The sequence below is a fragment of the Podarcis raffonei genome, chromosome 4 (genome assembly GCF_027172205.1).
Source record: "Podarcis raffonei isolate rPodRaf1 chromosome 4, rPodRaf1.pri, whole genome shotgun sequence".
Taxonomy (NCBI): Eukaryota; Metazoa; Chordata; class Lepidosauria; order Squamata; family Lacertidae; genus Podarcis; species Podarcis raffonei.
Window position 1 is genome coordinate 74498160 of NC_070605.1, and position 16951 is coordinate 74515110.

Here is a 16951-nt window from a genome sequence, read left to right on the forward strand (position 1 = left end):
GCTAGGTTGTGGTTTTTCTCAAATAGGATCAAAGCTGTTCTGGGGAAAACCACAGCAAAACACAGTATTTCCAATATGTTTTTAGTTTACTCCTGTTTTTTTTTTGGGGGGGAGTTTAAATTGTTGTTTTAAACTGCTTTTAACCAATAGTTTTATAGTCCCCCCCCCCATAAACTGCTTTGAGTTTGAGTTGTTTTTTATTTTTCATTTACAGTTGAGCAGTGTAGAAATTTTGTGAATTAAATAAAAATAAATGACAGGATAGTTACAGGATAGATATGGATTGTGGATAATGTCACATATATAACCGTCTTCCAAACTAGAAGGGAGGATGCACTGGATACAGAGAACACAGGAGTGTGTACACAGCCTTGAGTCAATGGTGTGTTGTTGTTTTCCAAATTTGATTTTGAGGAACTGATAGTAATTGGAATAGATCACAGTCATATAGAACCAAGCTTATTTATTTTAAAAAAATACGTTTTGGATCAGCCAGACTTATGCATGTTACCATTGTCAATGGATGGAAGTTAGGATAGGGGCTTTCCGCTTAAAAATGGCATTCCACTTTAGAAACTATGAAGATAAAGAGTCTGGTGGGAGAAAATATATCACTTCTGCAATTACAGTGTCTACAACACTGGTATCTAATGAGGTCCCCGCCTCCATCACACCTCAGATAGTGCTGTATTACAGTTCCCATCACCTCTTGATTATTGGCCATGCTAATTGGGGTTGATGAGAGTTGTTAATCCACGAACATTTGGAGTCACCATGTTGACTATCTCTAGTCCATACTAAAGGAATGCGTTCTTTATTACTGTTTTCCCCTTTCCTCAACTTTAATCTAAAGATGATGTGGTAAGAAAGAGAGAGATGGAGAGACTCAGCAAGGGAGAATGCACACCTGTCTGACTGGGACTTGGAAACAAGGCACAAGTTGTTAAAGCTTCTTTTGTGGCTTCTCCTGAATGTCACAAAGGGACCTTAATGTATCTGTTGCGTGTCGAGACCCCGCAGCCACCCCCTCATTGGAAATAACTCACACACAGATATTAGGTTTATGTTAATGGGCAAATTTTGGCCACAACTTTATTGAATTACAGAATGTGAGCTGTGTTGACTTAGGCATTTATTGGACCTGACTATATCTGACTCCTGCCCATTGTGCAGGAAGTCCAGTAAGGGTAAGCCACCGGTAGGGGGAGCCCTGTCGATGCAAACCGACTGAAGCTCCCCCTGGTGTTCCCGTCGGGGTCGTGTCAAGGCCCTAGCCCCCAGCCGGGCTTCGGACAAGATCAACACCCCTGGATTCCTTTAACAGAATACCCTTAAGCATGGAGGGGCAGGTGATGGCCACACCTCCCCTCCCCCACACAAGGTCAAACAATGCTTAACCGCAACCCTAACGAAGTTGTGACAATTGCTACGAGGTAGGCGAAAACCAAGTGGCCAGTGCCAATTTGCCAGTGGAAAAATTCCTACCAGGCCCCTCGGACAACCAAGGCAACCACCAAAGTCCATAGCAAGGCCTAACCTGCAAAATAGGGAGGGAGGGAGGGCGGGTGATTGAGGAAGTGAGCCAAAGAGGAAGTCTTCTGGCTCGCTCCTCAGTTTAAACGGCCCCGGCCATGCCCCCCTGGCCAGCGGATTGGCTGGCCGGGCTCTGATGTGGCCAGGATCCCCCAGGCAACGGGGGACAAAGTCCCCTGCCCCCGATGGGGAGTGGTGGCCATGTGGTCCACCGCAACTCCTCCCCACTGGGAAGTGGAGCGGATTTAACAGCTAATGAGATGACCCAAACTTCCTGCTTTCAGGCTTCCTCACTTAAGTGGATTGAATGGGTTTACCTCTACTGCCTTACTTTGAAATGCTAGCCTGGAAAATAACCTATAGCCACTGATTAAATGTGTGTGTGAAATGTTGGATTTGGAAATGAAGTTCTGAAATGTCACGGGAGTGAAGTGGCAGAGCTTCTATAGAACCAAAGCAAATAGTCTTGGGCAAGGTGTCTCTGTCAGCAGAGATCTCCTAATCTCCATTGCTGTCATAGACATAAAAATGATCTTAAACAACAGGAAAAGGTGAATAAATTCCCACAACAGGCATGAATCACAGTTCTCCCAAGACAGAGCACCTGGTGGCATTTTGTCAAGAATGTGCCTGACGTTCATACAGAGAAGTTTGAGGGCCACTTTCCTCACAGCTCACTTTTCAGAGATGGCGCTTGGACCAGATTCATAATCAAAGATTTGGGATGGTATCTAATGCTACTCCTACTCAGAGTAGACCCACTGAAGTGATTTAGCATTTCTAATTTTAGTACACTGATTTCAGTGGGTCTAACTCTAAATATAATCATATTGGATGCAACCCTGCATGTACTAAAAGTGTCAAACACCTGCCATAGCTCTCACATTCAATAAATACTGAATTTTTGGCACCTGCTAAAAAATTCATTTTTATACAAGCCTACCCAAATGCTTATAAAGTTGAGATGTTTCTAAGCTGTTTTAGTAGTTTAACTTCTCTGTGTTTTAAAGTATGGTTGTGAGGTTTTAATTTCACTGGTTTTTCTTTCGTATACTGCTCTGATTTAAAAATAATAATTCAAGAAATGTGTATATTTTGTTAAATAGATAAACAAACAAACAAACAAACAAACAAATAATGGCAAGTTGTGGTGTTCTGTTCATTCCCCTCTCCTATAAAGAGCCAACACTAAAAGCGACACTGATACTGCAATGTAAAGTCCAAATTTGACTTTCTGCATTAAGTGAGAGCCGGTGTGGAGAATGTTAGCCACTTTGAGACTCCTTAAAGGGAGTGAAAGGCGGGATATCAAATCCAAGCTCCTCTTCTTCTTAATAGTTCTCAGTCAGACAGCTAACATTTCTGTGGACACAAATGCAATTTGTGTTCTTCTATTACAGAGGTGTCAGACTGTTTGGGAAATCTACGTTTCAAACACTTCCTGTTTTGTATGGTCACTTCTCACCTCTTTCCTTAGTACCCATGGAAAGCCTTTCTACTTTGAACCTTTTGCTATCTGAGGCAGCATCTCTATTTCTCCCCTGACCCTTTCATATTAAATGTTTGTAATATATTCAGTGTTTTAATGTTTGACATTTTATTATGTTTTTATATGTGTTGGAAGCCGCCCAGAGTGGCTGGGACAACCCAGCCAGATGGGCAGGGTATAAATAATAATATTATTAATAGATAGATGATGATGATGATGATGATGATGAGATAGACAGATGGTGATAGATGATAGATAGATGACAGATAAATAGATAGATAGATAGATAGATAGATGATAGATAGATAGATAGATAGATAGATAGATGATAGATAGATAGATGATCGATAGATAGATAGATAGATAGATAGATAGATAGATAGATAGATAGATGATACATAGATAACTTTGGTACTAGTATCAAAACATACAAAAGCTAAAATATACAGAGTGGTACCCAACATCAGTCTAACTTAGGTCTATAGGTTCACTCTGAGCAAGACATATTGGATATTGCCTGCATTCCATACAAAAGCTACTTTACTGTAAGGTAGAATTTGCAACAGGCAGAACATTTAACCATTTGAATTGGTCATAACCGAGTGGTAGGCTTTCCTACATAGAAGAAGAAGTAGAAGAAGAAGAAGAGGAGGAGGAGGAGTTTGGATTTGATATCCCTCTTTATCACTACCCGAAGGAGTCTCAAAGTGGCTAACATTCTCCTTTCCCTTCCTCCCTCACAACAAACACTCTGTGAGGTGAGTGGGGCTGAGAGACTTCAGAGAAGTATGACTAGCCCAAGGTCACCCAGCAGCTGCATGTAGAGGAGTGGGGAAGCGAACCCGGTTCACCAGATTATGAGACTACCGCTCTTAACCACAACACCACACTGGCTGAAGTGTTCAGTACTCCTATGAATCCAAGCATGGAACATGAGAGAGACATGTCAGCTGGACAACAGTTCAATAGGCTGAGGTATTATTAGGGGGGTTTGTTGGATTGGTTGTTGCTGTTACTTTTTTGTATCTTCATTTTGTATCTTATGATTGGTGTATAAATTGTTCAATTCAGTATGTACCTTTTGATATTTTGTTTGCAGTTATGATATGTTTGTAGTTATGTAATTTTTCATATGTTCTCAGCCACTTTGAGCATGGTTTTAACCTTGGAAAGGCTGCATGCAAATTAAGTGATTGGCTGACTGATCATTTAAATTTTTTTATGGACCTCTGTTTAACATGGTTCCTTGGAGCCATTCCAAACTGCAGGGCAAATGACCCATCACTTGGTCTCCTGAAGATGCAGATAAAACTTAAGCCCTTGAGCTTCCGGTGAAAAGATTAATCTTGGTAAGAAAATATGGAATGTGCATTTCCTGACGAATGACTGAAACAAACAAACAAAAGATGGAGTGTGCAGAAAGTACTGGGGCAACTGACATCTTCAGTCAAAGTAATGTATTTGATTCATTTTTCTTCAGGTAAAAGCAAAGTTTGCCCAGCAAGGGAACCATCTGCTTCAGCCTTAGAATTGACAAATAGCTAATTATCTTTCTCTCCCGTAACAACAAATCAACGGGGGTGGCTTGTGCAACCTGCATACAGCATGGACTCTTCTGATTCATGTTGCTTAATAAATGCGTATTAAGCATTTGTCCTCTTTCAAACAAATGAGACAAAATGTGGTGTGCCAAGTCAGAGCAGAGACAGGCATAAGAAATGCATTCATGTGTGCATGTCTTGTGCAACCAAAGCTGGGTGGAGTCATGCAGATCACTGATATGGCACGTTTACATGGTAGCAGATGGACTTTAAATTTATCCTGAGTTCAAATTAGATGCCAGGATAGGCAGAGCCTGATTTCAGAAATTGCAACAACGTTATGGGCTTTGCAGAGTAACCACCTATATCCAGAGGGTGAAACTTATTTCTTTCTCATATTTGTACCTTGATTTTTGCCCAGCAGAATCCCCCATAATTGCAATAACCAACCAACCAATTTCAAAGTAAAATAAAAATAAAAATGGAGCAGCTACAACTATATAAATGTATACATCCCTGGTTTACCCTATTCCTCTACCAAGTTGTTCAGGGTGGTCTATATAGCAAGTACAGTGGTACCTCGGGTTACATACGCTTCAGGTTACAGACTCTGCTAACCCAGAAATAGTGCTTCAGGTTAAGAACTTTGCTTCAGGATGAGAAGAGAAATCATGTTCCGGCGGTGCGGCGGCAGCAGGAGGCCCCATTAGCTAAAGTGGTGCTTCAGGTTAAGAACAGTTTCAGGTTAAGAACGGACCTCCGGAATGAATTAAGTACTTAACCCGAGGTACCACTGTATCTCATATTTGTTGGCATCCCTCTGTCTTGAGAGACAATGGAGTGTGCCTCCAGGGGTGAAGTCAAATCACTATGTTAGCAGCACTGAAGTGATCTCCTTGGGCTCAAGCCAGGGCAGTGTGTATGGATGTCTCGGTTTGCCAAACAACAAGACTCCTCTCTTGACCTCCCTGATCTAATACTCTGTTCAGCTATAACATACTGACCATAATATTCTGATACAGCAAGCATCATAATCAAAATTGCAGGGTGAGGAATCCAGTGGTACTGCTCTACTAAAATGCTTCTAACTTACAGTCACTTGTGCATTCCCACCTCTACACAAGCACAGGAGATGTGAAATTATGTTAGCCTGTGTTTACCCCAGCTAGTGCAAAATTAAGGAAAGAACTCCTGGTCTTGTAGCGACCCAAATTCCACACTCATTGAATCCTGGCAACATATGAGTGTTTGAATTGATTAGCCTTCATTCCCCCCCCCCCATTTTCCCTCCACTAATGGACACACACAGGTGCCACCTTGATAAACAAAGCATCCCTCTCTCTCACACGCAGACACCAGATTCTTTGGGGGGGAACCCCAACCCTTCAATAAGCAAAGAAAACAGATTTTAATTAACCAAGATTCAAAGAAAATTACTTGAATTCCTACAGAAATCAACAGAACAAGCCAGTAGCAAGTACGATTTCATTAATTTCAATTGCATTTAAGTATCAACATTTCTCTCTAGATCAGGGTCATTATTTAGAATTTGGTAGCTGCTGTTTCCTGATAAAATTATTGGCATTAAAAGCTTTCCGCTGTGAGTAAGATTAAGCCAAACATTCCAACAGAGCTGAACATCACAGCAAAAAGCATTGTTACATGGAAGAAGAACTAACTCTACGAAAGTGTAATTTTGCCTAAACTAATTTGTTGTACCATCATAATATTCTGTATCTTAATAAAAATAAGGAAGCAGAATTACTAGCACAACCCTACCCCAAAGTAACCCCCACTGTGACTGGGATTTACTCCCAGTGATAATTACTCCCAAATAAGTATGTACAAGATTACATCCCTAATTTCTTCTGAGTTCAGCTCCAAATGTCCTTTATGGTCAGAATCACTGCTAAAAACAGAATTAAATCATGTACACTGTAGACCAGCAGATTCATTCACATAATTTATTGCATAGCCTCCTGCAACTAAAGCTTTGCCTGTGCACCACAAACCATTAAGTGTTAGTTAACTGTGCATATGCACTCTACAGATAGCTCAGAGAGATATTCATTGTGTTATAAAATGCCACTGCCAAGTTCACTGGATGGGAACAAATGTGGTTTTAAGTACAAATGTATTTTTGCCTTGCCGATAAGAGTTATGCATTTAAAAAGTGCTTTAAAGAAACCCAAACATTATTGTTAAAGTGTGATCCTGTGCATGTCTACTTAGAAGTGAGCCCCACCAATTTCAATTTGTCTTCCTCCCAGGCTAAGTGTGTAGAGGATAGTATCTTTAGTGCACTTATTGGTGAATTTCTAGAAGACTCACAACAAGGCAGCACACTTTACATTAAAGCAATCTACAATGCACTTAAATTCAAAACAACGAAACCGCTCATAAACGAACTACAATCTCACCAAGTTACAGCAGCCGAAGAATAAAAAGGATTGAGAAACCTCCAAAAGTCCAAGAGGGGGCCAAGCATGAAAAATCTTTAGGAGTCGGGAATTACAAAGCCATGAAAAAATGGTCCCCATCCTTCTAGTCAGCATCGTGACTGCAGTATGATGAGCAATGGAGGCTAGTCTTCAAAGGTTAATGAGACACTGCCTCACCAACCTCAATCTGCCCCCACCAACCCCCTGCCCCCAGCCTGCTTCTTACAACTTGTCCAGGAGTCAGTGCTAGCCACAATCTCCTTCCGCCTATCATATTGCCTTTTGGACACTCAACTGTGAGGAAGATGGAGAGATAATGAGAATTAGTTAGCTCCATTGATAGTAGTAAGGTAAAGGACCCCTGGATGGTTAAGTCCAGTCAAAGGCGACTATGGGGTTGCAGCGCTCATCTCGCTTTTAGGCCAAATGAGCCAGCGTTTGTCCACAGACAGCTTTCCGGGTCATGACTAAACTGCTTCTGGCACAACAGGACACCGTGACGGAAACCAGAGCGAGGGAAACGCCATTTACCTTCCCACCACAGTTCTACCTATTTACCTACTCGCACTGGTATGCTTTCGAATTGCTAGGTTGGCAGGAGCTGGGACAGAGCAACTTGAGCTCACCCCATCGTGGGGATTCAAACTGCTGACCTTCTGATTGGCAAGCCCAAGTGGCTCAGTGGTTTAGACCACAGCGCCACCCTTGTCAAAATTTATTGTAGGCTTTGGGTACACCTCCTGTTGGACTCCTTTGCCTTCCTCAGTACCGGTTCCAATGGCCACTACCTACCACTGATGGATGATGAGTCACACAACATCAGTTTCCATCTGTGTCACAGCCTCTTTATGGGGCAGCAGATGTTCCTTTACAATATCCTGGACTCCCCCAAACGTGGAAACAGTTCAGCAGTCAGTGCCTTGGTTGCAGTGAGTCCACCATGTTGACATACAGACTTCCAAAAGATATCAGGCCAGTCTTTCAATGGCAAAACACATGACTGCAATTTATTTAGGCGCAATTACCGAGTAGTAAACCCCACCAAGAGTAGCAGGACTTACTTCTGAGTAGACACATGCATAGGAGTGCAGCATTAGTTTACAGCGCCACATTTTCTGTAGTCAGCATTGTTTCACCATTGCTTGCAACGTCAGGGCAAGCATATTTCCCAAAGATAAACGGAATATGCATCATTTTCAAGAGTGTTTTTTCTGTGGCAGACAGATCACAGCATGATACTGCTGATCATCAGCTCTCTCCTGCCTGCACCATCCTGGCCTCCCTCAATAAAGGGACAAAGAATTGTCAGGAAAGCAGAACCAGATCAGAAAATACAGCGACAACAGCAACCATAACACTTCACCTCGTCTCATGTTTTAGTAAAAATTAAGGGGATCAGATGCGGATGGCATGAGCAGCGATGCCAATAAAATCATTGACTGGAAGACACTTACCATATTTATTGATGACACGGGGCCAATGCTATTAACATAAATGTCAACATCAATGACAGTTGGTTTCACTGTGAAAGAAAGAAAGAAAAAAAAGCAGCATTTAATAGTGCCCTGGAGACAACACAGGGCATCATGTTTAACATTTCTGTAATTATAGCCTTCCCATCTCAAATCTGTTTTGAAACAACAGCACAGCACAGACCATTTCCTCCCCCCTCCAAGAACTCTTCTAAAATCCTCTCTCTCTTTTGAAGCAACAGCTTGGGAATGAATTCACATTGTGTATATTCTGGCGCACAGGACTTTGTAGTCCTCCTTTCTTCCTCTCTGGAGCTACATTTGGAGCCTAGAACTCAATGGAGGGGGCTCCTTTTGTGGGTTGGCCTCCACACCATCAGCCAGTCCCTCAGTCCATCTGCAGCTCCTCCTGCTCCCACCCTCTGGATGGAAGACCCTGAAACTGACTCAATCTGCCAGGGATCAGAAGAGACATTGTATCATGGAAAGCTTAGAGGACATACCAATTGGGAAGCTAAACATGAACTTTATCATTTCTCTTTCAGAGGGTTGTTTGCTGTGTTGAAATGTTGTGACTATTTGTGAAATCTACAGTAATTTGTTTGCGTTGTAGAGTTTAAAATACCATGCTATGTTGACTGATAGCTTGCTTTACTGAGCATAATTGGAAACTGCTTTGTGACCATTCGGTGGTGAAAAGCACTATGCAAATGTTGGAAATAAAACAATAAAAGAACAGTAATTGGATACTTCTGCCTCTGCCTAGACACAACTAAATCCAGTGCCACCTAGTGACTAAACTATATATAGTATCACTAGCCACACAGGCTGTGAATACAGTGCAGGGGTCCGCAAACTTTTTCAGCAGGGGGCTGGTCCACTGTCCCTCAGACCTTGTGGGGGGCCGGACTATATTTTTTGGGGAGGGGGGGTGGAATGAATGAATTCCTATGCCCCACAAATAACCCAGAGATGCATTTTAAATAAAAGCACACATTCTACTCATGTAAAACCACCAGGCAGGCCCCACAAATAACCCAGAGTTGCATTTTAAATAAAAGGACACATTCTACTTATGTAAAAACATGCTGATTCCCGGACCATCCGCAGGCCGGATTTAGAAGGCGATTGGGCTGGATCTGGCTCCCGGGCCTTAGTTTGCCTACCCATGGAATACACCATACATTCAAAGTTCATTTAAAGCACACAAACAACCCAAGAATCTTGCAGACTGGAGTTTACCTCACACAGCTGTACGATTCTGAGCACCCTTAAAAATAAATTTTCCAGGAAATTGGGGGATGGGGTGTTTTAAATGTGTGTTAAATGTAGAGTGCATATACAGAAATAGACTACCATGGACACCTCCACATAAGGGCTGAAACAGAATGCCCCCCATTTTCCTATAGTATTTTGGGGCTGGGAAATGGGGTGGACACTTGGTCTATTTGTCCCTGTTTCATAAACCTGGTGTGGTCTCTTCTTATAGTAACACCCCCCACTTTAGAAGCCATAAATTGGCTTCAGGGACACCCCCAAGGTAAAGCAGAGGCTGATTGAAAAAGGGCAGCCTTGTAGAAATACCCCACCAACACTGCTTTATCTGGAACAGATGGCATCCTTCTGTTACCTGGAATCACCCTCCCCTCAGACAGCATGAGACCAGGGTGGCTAGGAGGTGGCCATCACAGTAGGTATAATTCACCATAGACTCACACCAATAAAAAGTGAGAATAGAATTTATTGCTGTACTGAAACATTATAATAACAAAGGGAGGGTGAAGTAAATATTGTGCCATGAAATATATATATATATATATATATATATATATATATATATATATATATATGGTCATGAATTCTGCCAAATACTATTGATCAATCTACTGATGATAATGATAGTGCAAGAAATGCCTCGATCCACTTGAATAATTTTGCTTGGTCCATGAAGCTTGGCAGCAGTACATGGTTTGTAAGGTGCACTAGCATTAGTGGTGCACTGCTCTTGTTTAGGTAGGTAAAGGTAAAGGACGCCTGGACGGTTAAGTCCAGTCAAAGGTGACTGTGAGGTTGCAGTGCTCATCTCACTTTCAGGCCGAGGGAGCTGATGTTTGTCTGCAGACAGCTTTCTGGGTCATGTGGCCAGCATGACTAAACCACTTCTGGCACAACGGAACACCGTGACGGAAACCAGAGTGCACGGAAACACCGTTTACCTTCCCTCCACAGAGGTACCTATTTATCTACTTGAACTGGTGTGCTTTTGAACTGCTAGGTTGGCAGGAGTTGGGACAGAGCAATGGGAGCTCACCCCATCGTGGAGATTTGACCCGCCAACCTTCTGATTGGCAAGCCGAAGAGGCTCAATGGTTTAGACCACAGCGCCACCCATGTCCCTCTTGATTAGGTAGAGTGGCTATGCAAGGAGCCTTCATGTTCAGAATGGGACATGTTCTGAATACCGACAAACAGGTTTTCTCTCTCTTGCCCTGCTTGTGAGCTTCCTTGGCTAGCCATGGAGGGGGGGAATGCTAGATGAGCTGTGGGTCTGATTCAGCATGGCAATTCTTGCATTCCTCATTTGTACCTGTGATGATGTACACACATCCCAAGATGCTTGAATAAACCTTGTGTAGTTCAAAATACTAATGATCTTGCAGGCACATAAAACATAAATGAGGGGGGGAAAGCTTTCAAATATTTCTGTTTATAAATCCCACTGGTTAGATTTACATGACTAGCATTAATTACAGTAGTGAATTAAATGATTTCATGGGGACTGTAGTAGTGAAATATAAAATCTCAAATGTGGGAAAGTGTTGGATTTCAACCGTGAAGACATGGGTTCAGATTCCTGTTTATTCATGTCACAGAGATCAGTGGATAGCCTTGGGCAGGTTGCTATTTCTTAGCTTAACCTATCCCAGAGGGTTGCTGTGAGCATAAAATTGTGAGCTCCTGAGAGGCAGAAGAAACACAAATAGACCAGGGTTCACTTCGCTGCCAATTGGGTATGACGTTTCTCCCCCGTCTTCTGCAGTTTGAACTTGTGCGTATTTCTAAAACTTGACATTGCCGGTCAGTTTAAGAAATAGCAAGAAGAGAATGGAACCAAGAATCTGAAATATCCTTTAATTTATAATGATACAATACAGTGTAGAAATATTTTTCCATGCAAGCCTTTTGGCCATCTAATTAAAAGTTAGAAATTTGAATTCTGACTAAATGTAGGGTGGACATGGATGAATTTCAGTCTTTCTAAAACTTTATGTAATTGCTGACAAGTCATATATTGGGGGGAAAAGATGAGTAAAAACTAACTGAAGGGTTTTAAAATAATAATAATCCAGTAGCCAGATTCAAGTTGTTCTCATCTGTAGAGTTGAATAAAGACTGTTCTGGGACAATTTGGGAGAGTTAATTAAATCCAGAAACTCACGCTGAACCCAAAGAATAGCCTCAGATGAACTGAAGCCCTGGCATCAGCAATCAAAAACGGAAATCGGAACAAATATGACTGATTAATCAATGTAACCCTGATTGTAACGCAACTGAAAACAAATGGCAATCTTCCTCCTGCTCCTCTTAAGAGGAGAAGTTGCAAAATGAAATAATTGAGGGACCTCTAGAAATCCATAATAGGTGTAATTTTAAGAAGTATTGCATGGACCGGGGGGGCGGGAAAGCAGAGGGCAGCACAATGCACAATGTACGCAGATCATAATCAAAGAGTCTGTCAATCTCCAAATCCGTTCCTCTTGAACTGGGGCAGTGTGAACTTTATGACACCTGTTGTGTTGTCAAGAATTCAGACATCTTGAAGAACTTACAATAGGATGCAAAAGAAGGCATGGCTCAATGAGCCCTGATGTCTTCACATGTTGAAAGTGGAAAGACAAGGCCCCCACACTGTGTCCCTGGAGTTCTTGATCACTCTCCCAGACTATACAGAAGGGAAGGGGGAAATGGCTGTGCCTTCCTTCTCAACTTTGGATTGAGCCCCAGGGTTTGGAAGATGGAAAAGAGGCTAGAGGAAAACTGAAAAGCATGGCAGGGGTAGCCAATATGGTGCTTTCCTGATGTTGCTGGACTTCAACTTCCATCATCCACCCTGACCATTGGGCATGCTGGCTGCAACTGGTGCAAGCTGTAGTCCAACAGCTTCTGGAGGACACAGTGACTGATGGACTAAATGGCTTATGGACCAAAGGGAAGCCCATTGAGGCCCACAGGCCATAGGTTCCCTACCACTAATTTAGCCCCCTCCTTCTAATTTGGTGCCTACTGTTCTGCCCTCCCTTTTTTTAGGTATCATCCTCTTCGTTGATTCCTTGCAGGGGGTTGGACTAGATGGCCCTTGGTATCCCTTCCAACTCGATGATTCTATGCTCAGCACATTGTTACTGCCTGACCTATCTGCCCCAATTCTCTCTGCTTTCTGTGGATTTAACCAAAAGCTGTTGGACCAGTCTGAAAGCTATTACTTGACATTTCTGTTTCTGCAATAAAGCATGCATTTGATTACACTTGGCACTGGCTCCTTGTCTCATTGCTAATCCTCCCTATTAGGAAGGTTTAGCTATGCAATTGTATACCATGATTCTTGGTCCAGGACCCTTCTATACACATGCAATCAGTGAAACATGTAGACGACAATACAAGGCAACACATGGTTTCCCTGGAACTTGCATATGTCACTGTAGAAGAAGAAGAAGAAGAAGAAGCAGAAGCAGAAGCAGAAGAAGAGTTTGGATTTGATATCCCGCTTTATCACTACCCGAAGGAGTCTCAAAGCAGCTAACATTCTCCTTTCCCTTCCTCCCCCACAACAGACACGCTGTGAGGTGAGACTTCAGAGAAGTGTGACTAGCCCAAGGTCACCCAGCAGCTGCATGTGGAGGAGCGGAGACGTGAACCCGGTTTCCCAGATTACGAGTCCACCGCTCTTAACCACTACACCACACTGGCTAGAACTATCTGCTTGCAGGTGGAATCCCCCTGCAGAGTACTAGAGAGGTACCACAGTGGAAAATAAGTTTTGATACATTCTTTAAACAAAAGAAAAGCCCTGCTAGATCAGAACAAAAAGCTATTTAGCCAAGCATCCTGCTTTCCCAGAGTTTCTACCCAGATGCCTATGGGAAGGCCAGAGTAGTGTCATATTGAAATGATCTAGAACTGGGTGGCTAACTTGTGGCACAAACACCCAGACGTTGCTGAACTACAACTCCCATCATTCCTGTCATTGACCATTCTTCCTAAGGCGGCTGGGAGTTGGATTCCAGCAACATCTAGGGGTTCACCAGTTCTCCACCCCAATTAGAACTTCTGCTCCTTCACATGTGCCAAACAAAGAGTATAGTGTAAGAAAGGTGAGCATGTAATTACTTCCCCACTTAAGGAAAATAGACACACAAAGGATTAGTCCTATCAAATGTTCCAGCTGGGCAGAGGTGGTCCACCAGATATTGTTGGCACCAACTCCCAACAGCCCTTGCCAGTTTGGCAAGTGGTCATGAACAATGGGAGTTGCAGTCTAGCAACAACTGGAAGGTCATACATTCCCCATCCATTCAGTCGGGCAACACAATAGAATAGTGAAAAATGCATATTTTTAAAGGCTTTATTTTAGTCATGGGTCTGGAGCCTTCTGTCATGAGACAGAGGTCATTCCTCGCAGTCATATTGCCTGGTGGGCAGGTAGAATAATGTTCATGCTAGCTCTTCTGAAATCTGTCAGTCAGATTGTAAATGGATCTCTAGCTCTCCAGTGTTTCTTTGTCAGAGGGATCAGACGAAAATAGTTTGAAAGTGCTGTCAGCAACCATAACATTTACATGTATATCATAGGTGGAAGAATGATTAAAGGATGTCAGCAGAGATATCAGCCTTCTCAAATCAACCTCTTTGAAACAGTTCTTAACGCAGGGTGGTTATTTTCCATGAAAGAAGGGGGGGGGGAGGAAATGTGTCCAAATTTCAACACTGCCAGGCTGACATCTGGTAGCACCAAATGACAAATGTTTAGAGCTGTCTAGTTGTTTGTCACATACGTTGTAATATCCAAGCATCCTGTTTCTAATTAAGAAGGCCATTGATGAAACTAATGAAAACATGAATAAAGGTTATCCTGGTTATTTGGAGAGCTAGCAAAATACATCTGACAATTTCCACTAAGCACAAATCTTGTAGCTGTAAATCAAGGGGATAAATTCTGCCTCTATGTGTGCCAGCACAAATCTACAGCAGCCTCCCTGGATTTGATAGTATTTCGCTTTCTTGTTTGAATTCTTTTGCACCGCATTTAATAGATTACATATCGAAAATGATTAAGACTTTGGCATATCTGTTCTGTTTAATGGAAAGCCCACAGGGGTAGAAAGATGCCTAATGGGTTTTTTTAAAGGGGAGATTTCATCTAAAATTGCAATATGATGATGCGCATATTTGTGATCACCAAAGCACATAAAATAATGAACATAACCATTGGTCTCCACTGAGTGCCTTGGCCTGCTGAGTGCCTTACATCTCCCTGCATCCCCACCTTGGATGCTCTGTGGCCTGCATAAGAGGGGACAATTCAAAGGCCACATTGTGAATCAATGAACGACAGGGGGCTCCTCGGAAAGCCTGTGGGGAAGAAGAAAGGGGTGGGGAGTCAACTGTGCAGTGCTTCCAGGAGTTAGTAGAGTCACAATGGTGACGTGTTAGTTCTCAAAGGCACTGCTTTGGTGGGGGCAGGGGAGCCTTCGCTCAGCAACACAGTAGATGCTTTGCATGAAGGAGCTCTGAAGTTCAGTGGATGATGAAAAGAGATCTGCTGGAGATCCCAGGGCGCTGCTGTCAGTCAGAGTACACAATGCTGAGCTAGATGAGCCAATATTCTAACAGTATAAAGGTAAAGGGACCCCTGGTAGTTAAGTCCAGTCACAAATGACTCTGGGGTTGCGGCGCTCATCTCACTTTACAGGCTGAGGGAGCTGGTGTTTGTCTGCTCCGCAGACAGTTTTTCCAGGTCATGTAGCCAGCATGACTAAGCCGCTTCTGGCGCAACGGAACAGCGACACCAGAGCAGTGCACGGAAACAGTTTACCTCCCCGCCAGAGTGGTACCTATTTATCTACTTGCATTTTTTGGTGTGCTTTCAGACTGCTAGGTTGGCAGGAACTGGGACCGAGCAACGGGAGCTCACCCCGTCACAAGGAATCGAACCGCCAACCTTTTCATCGGCAAGCCCAAGGCTCAGTGGTTTGGACCGGCACTGGTCCCTCTAACAGTATAATGCACCCTAATATGCTATGTACAGAGGAGGGATAAATTTGATTCAGTTAGCATTTAAATGGAAACTTGCCAAGTTCACAATTTCTGGAACAAAGCATGAAGCAAAACACACAGCTCAGTTGGTAGAGCTTGAGACTCTTAATCTCAAGGCTGTGGGTTTGATCCCCATGTTGGACAAAAGGTTCCTGCATTGCATGGGGTAGGATTAGATCTTCCTCACGATCCCTTCCAACTCAATGATCCAAGCTATGATTCAATGATCCAAGCTATGATTCCATGATTCAAGCAAAACACAGTCATCCTTCAATATTCACACTTCTCTGAATTTTACCATGCATTTCTCCAGCCAAGTAATATGTACAAAAGTGCATATACTAATGGAAAGTGTGCATATAAATGGGGGGGGGGACATACAGAAATGCATTCAATTTGGGAAATTGCTTTCTGAAAAAGTGCATTAAGAAGGTTGTGCAGAAGAGGAGGGGATGTTAGCTTCATAAGTGGGTGGAATGGGTGCGAGGAGGAAGATGTAGGAGGTTATGGGGATGATGGTGAAATCTGATGCAAAGAGGGGCTGTGGAACAGAAGAGCGAAGGGGCTGCAGAAATGGCATTGGGGAGGGAACTCTAGAGGGGTTATGTGTTATGTGAGTGGCAGGCGGTTCAGTGGAGTGCGTGGGGATCCAGCCCCTAGTAAACAGATAAAAATGAATCTGATCTCGAAGAGAATCCCTGAAACAATTATATGATATTAAATGATAATAGTCATAGTAATAATAAATCATTGCTATCTCAAATTTCTTACTTAACTTAGTCATGACCCTTTTCAATCTGCTTTAGCCTTCTTCTCCATGAAGCAGAAGCTTAATACAGTTTCTAATTATCTTTCCTTGGCAAAAAGAATCAAGGGTTTTATTCCATTCTTATTCTTTTTAAGCCTTTCTGCTTCCTTTGACAGTCACTCATCCTGTTCTTCTCGTTTTAGCCCTGGTTCCTGGGGTCCTCTCCTGGACTGCATTCATTTTTATCTTCCTACTGAAATTTTAGTGTTTCTGTTGATGGTTCTGTCTGCAAGGGCTTTTCAGAGTTTTGTCCTTGGGCTCCCTCTGTACACACACTAATGGTCAGAGAATGTCCAGCGCATGACCCACTTTGAGCCAGTTTTATGGCCTTGTGAAAGGTTATTTCTTCCTTC

The 16951-nt window shown here is 42.8% G+C and overlaps 1 protein-coding gene across 1 annotated transcript in view; it reads right to left on the reverse strand.

Moving 5' to 3' along the window:
• The window catches only part of GABRG3 (gamma-aminobutyric acid type A receptor subunit gamma3), a 296269-nt gene that overhangs the window by 255028 nt on the left and 24290 nt on the right, over nucleotides 1-16951 (reverse strand). Inside the window, exon 3 of the mRNA XM_053384109.1 lies at nucleotides 8459-8526. Within this exon, the coding sequence (XP_053240084.1) occupies nucleotides 8459-8526 (68 nt within the window). The remainder of the gene's footprint in view (nucleotides 1-8458; nucleotides 8527-16951) is intronic.